Source organism: Choloepus didactylus, chromosome 8 (assembly GCF_015220235.1).
Source record: "Choloepus didactylus isolate mChoDid1 chromosome 8, mChoDid1.pri, whole genome shotgun sequence".
Taxonomy (NCBI): domain Eukaryota; kingdom Metazoa; phylum Chordata; class Mammalia; order Pilosa; family Megalonychidae; genus Choloepus; species Choloepus didactylus.
The window spans coordinates 14,768,771-14,775,691 of NC_051314.1; the positions used below are offsets into that span (position 1 = coordinate 14,768,771).

The 6,921-nt window shown below is 54.2% G+C and overlaps 1 protein-coding gene across 1 annotated transcript; it reads right to left on the bottom strand.

The window, feature by feature from the left end:
* Positions 1-602: 602 nt before the first annotated feature.
* Positions 603-6,097, bottom strand: LOC119541758. The gene is made up of 3 exons (XM_037845980.1): positions 6,008-6,097; positions 3,828-3,940; positions 603-1,196 (listed from the first exon to the last, which is right to left on the bottom strand). The coding sequence occupies exons 1-3, from the start codon at positions 6,025-6,027 to the stop codon at positions 685-687; spliced, it is 645 nt and encodes a 214-aa protein (XP_037701908.1). The 5' UTR covers positions 6,028-6,097; the 3' UTR covers positions 603-684.
* Between the last annotated feature and the right edge of the window lie 824 nt (positions 6,098-6,921).

Consider the following 6,921-nt stretch of genomic DNA (forward strand, 5'->3'; position numbering starts at 1 on the left):
CTTTGAATTCCTTTCCTGAAGAGTCCCCCCCACCCCAGGGTGCTCCCGAGGGGGATTCCATCCCACCTGCCTCTGTGTGATTTGTCACTGTCACTCTTCTGACGGGCAGTGTACTCAGCAGGTGCGATGCACCTTGTTGGTTTCTGTCATCCCAGCAGGACATGGGGCCGGCAGAAGGGACTCACTCCATGTGGCTAACTTGACTTGAACCTTTTGGCCTAGGGTTATGTTTAATCTTTTTCCATTAGTTCTTAATTTCCTTTATTTTTACGTATGTGTTTATTTGTTTTCTACTTAATCTTTAATTTGTTTTTATTACATTTATTCTCTTTCTGATTATAAAGCTAACAGGTGCTCAATGTAGAAAATGTAGAAAGTATGTAGAGAGTAAGGGAAGACGAAATCACTCATAATTACCCAACCCAGAGATAACCATCAGCGGCGTTTGGTGTATTCACTTGCAGTTTTTCTTCTGGGAGTACACTTTTTCCCGTTACTAAATCTTGTAGGGTGAACCGTTTCTTACATCATCACTATTCTCAAAGACATCATATTTATTGGCCACATAACATTCCATTGTATCATTTTATTGTAGTGTTTTTAACCCGGCATTCCACACATAGATGAACCTGGCACACACACACACACACACACACCCCATCCCCCCTGCACTCGCAGACACACTCACACCCTCCAGGGCCCCGATCTTGACAATGTAGGTGATTTCCCAGCAGGGGGTGAACAATGCACCGGACACGTGTCCAGCAGGGCGCGTCCCAGCCTTTTCCTCCTACTGTCTCTCAGGCAGACAGATGACGAGACAGACAGACAGACGATGAGACAGACAGACAGGGCCGGCAGATGGGGCAAGCAGGCAGGGGCAGGGGTCAGAAGGGCTCGGGGGAACATGGAGGCAATGGCTTTGGGGGTGTCCAGCCTTTGGTGGGGATCAGGTGGTGGGGACAGCAGGGGTTTGGGCCCTGGGCCCTGGATGGGAGCTGAGCTCCGGGGAGCCCAGACAAAGCAGCTGATGGAAGGGGCTTCCTCACTCAAGACTCCCAAGGCCGCTCCTGCCAAGGCAGAGAGGTGGACAGGACAGAACCGAGACCTTGAGTCACAGAATCCCGGGACCACACAGCAGGTCTGAGCTGGACTGGCCCCTAGAGACCATCTTGGCAAGTGGAGGTGCTGAGGTCCTGAGAAGAGAGACACACAGTCAAGCAGTGCCTGGGACTCTCGAGGCTCCTGAATCAAGTGGAAAAACTTATTCTGCCTCCCCTTGTGGCCTGGGCCAGGTTCTCCTGGTCTCTGTCCCCAGAGCCAACGGGAGCTACTGAACTTGGACATGGGGCATTCAGTGGAGACCACTCTAGAGGGGTAGAGGGTGGGGAAAGCCCAGGGCAGGGCTGGGCCGAGTGGGTGGGGGTGATCCTTGAGCCAGCGGGAGAGGAAAGAGGAAGTCCAGAGACGGGTGCCCCCAGCTTGGCCCCAGCCCCGTCTACCCCAAAGCAGCCCCTCCTGGCTCTGCTGCCCCTTGAGGTTCCCCAGCTGCTCCCAGGCCTCGTCCTTGCATCAGATCCCTGGGGAGCTGCCCTGGGCGGCTTTGTGGGGAGCAGCAAGTACATGGCTTCCGGGGTCAGCTCAACCTGGCTAACTGTGGGATCCTGGACAAATTATTGCCCTCCCAGGACCCCTAAGACACGCCCAGGAAGGGGGCCCCCAGAGCCCGAAAACCCCAGACCGTGCTGATACTAGCGTCAGAACCCATTATAGAGCTGGCCCTCAGTAAACCGTGGAAACCACCGTAACCAGAGCTACGCCAGGCCTACTTCAGAAAAGCTGGGTCCTGCCTGGGGCCCACAGCCCAGAGGGTGCTGCAGGAGCCCAAGGCGGGAGACACAGATGGAGAATCTGAGACCAGGGTGAAGCGACTGTCCTAGGCCCTGGAGACTAGAACCCGGGACTCCTCTGCCTCTTTCCTTCCATCCACCCACTCTCCAGAGCTTCCTTGGGGGCTGGTGTGCTAGGGAGCCCCACAAGGTTGACTTGAAAGCAGAAGCCACTCCCCTGTGGACTGACTGCCCCCAGAACCCCCAAATCTCTGCTTCCAGGGTCGGAGTTTGTCTGCTCCTGTAATAGCCTGGGCCGGATGGGATGGTACGAGAGGGGTCCTCTGACACCCCAAGTCCAAAGGGCACTGCAAGTGGGATGCCGCTGTGCCCTGCTGAGCCAGCTGGCCCCTGGCCAGTGCCCCCGGCAGCACGAGGCAGCTGGACTGGGCAGCTGCCAAGAATGCCAGGAATGCGGAGCGGCTGTGTTCTCCCCGCTCCTCTTCCTCCCCCCCCCCCAGCCCCCCTCAGAGAACAGGATATTCCCTGTTCAGGGAAGCCCAAGCCCAGCCCCCTTATGGGAAAACCACGTGGCATCTGGCAGGCAGGCTCCTGCCCTGGGGTCAGTGCTCCCGATGGGGGAACCTGGGGACCTGGGCCCTGCTGGGGAGGATGAGGGGGTGGGGGGGGCCGCAGGGGGGCAGGTTTGTGTGGGCTCGACACAAGCCGAGGGTCTACTCTGTGCTAAGTGAGTGCTTCATGTGTATGAACTCAATCCCACCACAGCCCTGGGAGATTCTATTTTACAGATCAGGAAACTGAGGCTCAGAGGAGCTAAGGAACTTGCCCAAGGGCACCAGCTAGCAAATAGAAGAGACAGACTTGAATCCAGGCCCTCTGATTCTGATGCCTGTGTTCTCAGCCACTAGACTAGTCGGCCTCAAACCAGCTGAGACAGCTGGGGTCATCTCTAGGTACCCCCATATGGCACCTGAGATGGGGGGGCGGGGTACAGAGACGCAGACCCCCATTCCCACACCATGTTGGCAGCTGATCTGCTGTGCGGTTGGCAAAGGGTCAACGTGGGAGGTTTGGGTCTGAGATCCTGGGACTGGAACCCCAGCTCCAGCTGTTCCTGCAGGCTCCAGAACCGTGGAATCAATCCCAGAGTCAGTCATGGTGCAGACTTCAGGATGGGCTAGTGAAAATGGCAGAGGGAGCCAGGAGGGGCTCCCCTAGACCCTCTCTGATGGGCAGGGAGGCTGTCACTCTGGGGGGCCCAGGGACAGGAGGTGGGAGATGGCCCTGGAAAGGCTGAAGGGAGATGCAGGGGTCAGGATGGGGGTGAGAGGAGGAGCTGCCCCCCCTGCAGCCCTGTGACTCCAGAGATGGCCCCAGCCCATCAGCCTGGCCCCGAGGCTGTGCACCCATCGACTCCCTCCTTCCGAGGCTGGCTCTCCCCTGGCCCTGGGGCTGCACTGGATGTCTGGGGCCAGCCCTAGACCAGCCTTGTTGGTGAGTGGGAAACAGAGAAGCCCAGAGCTGTGGGCTCTTCTTCAGGGGCTGCCCAGGCCCAGGCCCCAGGGAATGGAGGAAGGAGACCCAGGGAAGCCAGCTGACCAGCTCAAGGTCACAGAGCTGTCACCTACCAGAGCTGGGAGCTGAGCCTCTTGCCTTCCCACCCGGGCCCCCAGCCCCAGAGGTCTGGCTGGTTCCGTTACAGTGTGTTGTCCTGCGCTGGTTCTGGGTCCCTTGAGGGGTCGGGGTCAGGTAAACAGGATCCCAGCCGCACTCCCTGACCTTGTTTACCTCCCGAAAGAATGTGAGGGCACTCCCCCCCCCACCCCAGGACTGTGAGTCACCCCTCAGCAATGCACCCCACGGCTCCAGCCACAGTCTGCCAGTCCCCCCTCCACCCCCACCCGGACCCCAGCCCCTGGCCTTCTCATTGGGTGATGTCACCGATGTCACCCCCTCCCCACTGCCCGTGGAGCCCACCGGGCCTCAAGTTGCCATGGCGATGGCTCACAACAGGAAGCAAGGCCCTGTGGAGGCCTGCGCTGGGGCAGAAACACAGGAAGCAGCCCCAGCACTGGGCAGCATTGTCAGCCCTGTAAAAAACAAAACAGGACAAAAAGATTTAATGAGAACAATTAGCCCAAAGAAAAAGGAAAAAAAAAAAAAAAGGCCAAAAAACAAACAAAGCCAAACAGCCTGAAGGCACGGGGCTGGCTGTGTTCCAAGGACCCTGTGTTTTCTCTCCCAACACAATGCAGGTTAAATAATACTTCCTTCTCAGAAGGAGGCTACCGGGGGTGAGGGGAGTCCTTCCCAGTGGCTCCTGTGCTCTGCTCCCCGACTTCTGAGATCCCCAAGGCTTGCCTGGCTACTATGGCTTCCCTTACTGACCCTCCCCCAGGCCGACTCTGCTACCTCTTTTGAGGACTTTGAGAGTCCAGATGGGCTAGTTCTGCCCCCAAGTACTATCACTCTCCAAGTCCTGTGATGGTGGGGGTGGGGGAGAGTCCAACTTAGTGGAAAAAAGAGCATAGGGCTTGGAGTCGCTCAGATGGAAACTCAACTCCTGGCCCCACCACTGCCTGACTGTGAGATTCTGCACAAATGACAATGTCTCTTGAGCCTGTTTCCACAGTGGTTTTTCATCATCACCATCATCACCAATCAGCATTATCACCAATCAGCATCATCACCACCATCTCACCCTCTCATGGTCAGCAGCAGCAGCATCACCATCACTGTCATCACCATCAATACCATCATCACCATCATCCCCATCATCACTATCATCACCATCATCACCATCATTACCAATCAGCAGCATCATCACCATCTCACCATCATCAGCAGCAGCAGCATTACTGTGATCACCATCATCCCCATTATCCCTATCATCACCATCACCACCGTAAACACCATCATCACCATCATCATCATCTCGCCATCATCACCATCTCACTTTCTCACCATCATCATCAGCAACATTACTATCATCACCATTATTACCATTTACCATCAACACCACCAACACTATCAATACAATCATCACAATCAACACTGTCATCACCATCACCGCCATCATCACCATCATTACTGTCACTACCATCAACACCACCATCACCATAAACGCCATCATCATCTCACCATCTCATCACCATCATCACCATCATCACCATCAACACCACCAACAACATCAACACCGTCATCACAATCAATACTATCATTGCCATCATCACCGTCATCACTGTCACTACCATCATCATTTCATTATCTCACCATCATCATCAGCAGTATTACCATCATCAACATCATCACCATTATCACCATCATCACCATCACCACCAACACCATCACCATCATCACCATCTTCACCATCATCATCAAATCATCACCACCATCACCATCAACACTATCAACATCATCAACACCGTCATCAATGTCACTACCATCATCAACACCATCATCACCATCTCATCATCATTACCACCATCATCACTATTATCATGATCATCAGTATCTTCCACCTCATAGAGATGTTGTGGAGCTTAAATAAGTTGGCACATCAACTGGCATACAGTAAACACTCAATGTGTGTTGAATGAACTGGTGAAAGAATTAATGAACTGGGCAGAATTTCCACAGAGGCAGGTTTCAGGTCGTTATGAACTAACTCAGAGAAGGATGAGATGCTGTGAGGGACGGAGCTCACCATCAGTAGAGGTATGCAAGTAGAGGCTAGGGAAGACTCAGTGGGTGTTGTAGCAGGGATGGTGCCCTGGGGAGGAGGAGGGTGCAGCAGACACCCACCTCTTTAAGGCTCTTTCTTCCCATCAGCTGGGTGATTCAACCCAGTGATTCTGCTCAGATAGTACAGTCTAGGCTGGCATCTGGGTGGACCCTGCACTGTGACCGTGGTGGGAGAGCCTGTACCTCCAGAAGGGCACCTGGAGGCAGGGGGCCCCAACTCCCTTCCCCCATGCCCTGGAAGAGGAGCAGGACTGAGGAAGAAGCCAAACAGGTCCTGGGGCAGAGGAGGCCACCATTTAATTCTGCTCTTAGAAACATGATGTATTTGAATGACATAGAGGTGATAGGTGGCTGAGCTGGGCTCTGACCACCTCATGCCCAGGCCATTCACCCCACGGTGGATTGATTAGTACCTGCTGTCCAGTCCTGTCATGGGTGCAGTAAGAGGAGGCGAGAGATAAGACGCTCAGTTCCTGCCAATGGTTGCTAGTAGAATGAGGCGGTGAAGGGCCGAGGCTGGGGGTGGGGGACCAGATGCTCAGACAAAGAGGCTGAAGGAGGCTCCAGGCCTGGCCTGGGCAGTCAGAGAGGCTACGTGGAGGGAAGGGGCCAGAAGAGGCTGATGGGAGTTTCTTTGGCAGTGGGAAAAGGGGTGGCTGTTCTTAGTGGGCACAGCATGAGTAAAGTTGTGGTGATGAGAAAGTCCCGAATGTTCTGGGCACGATGACTGGACCCATTGATTGCCGTGGAATTTTATGTCATGGAATAGTGGAGACCAGATGGAAAGGAGAGATTGGAGTCAGATCACAGAGGTCCTTGAGTGCACCCCCAGGCACGAGGGAGCCATTGATGGCTTTTGAGCAGGGCAGTGCTGTGTACAAGGGGCTACTTGAGGGCAATTTCTCTGTACAGATTATAGGAATAGAGGAAGGGGGATCGCACACCAGGAAAGAGCACAGGATGGGAGGCCAGGGAATTGGGGGTCTGCTGACTTAGTTTGGTTTCTTTTGTACTCAGTAACAACACATAGTAGGTGCTCAGTCGATATTTACTGAATGAATGAATAACTATTTTATACTGAGATCTTTATTTTGCACAACACTGTCACCAATTCTCACTATGTTGTCTCACCTACAAAGTAGGCCTCATTCTTCCCGTTTTCACAAACAAGAAATGGAGGATCAGAGAGGTTAAAGGACTTGCTCCAGGTTGCACAGCCTGTAAATGGTGGAGCTGGATTCCAGCGCAGCTGACCCACATGCCATCTCCCAATGCCACACTGCAGTATTTACCTTTGGGGACACACAAATAGCCAAGTCCCAGCCAT

Excerpts from the sequence above, each read along its gene's own strand:
- LOC119541758 (XM_037845980.1), bottom strand. The coding sequence starts at position 6,027 with ATGACAGGACTGGACAGCAG. Across the intron at positions 3,941-6,007 it reads ATGACAGGACTGGACAGCAG|GGCTGACAATGCTGCCCAGT; the intron begins GTACTAATCAAT and ends TGTTTTTTACAG. Across the intron at positions 1,197-3,827 it reads CCATGGCAACTTGAGGCCCG|GACCTCAGCACCTCCACTTG; the intron begins GTGGGCTCCACG and ends CTCTCTTCTCAG.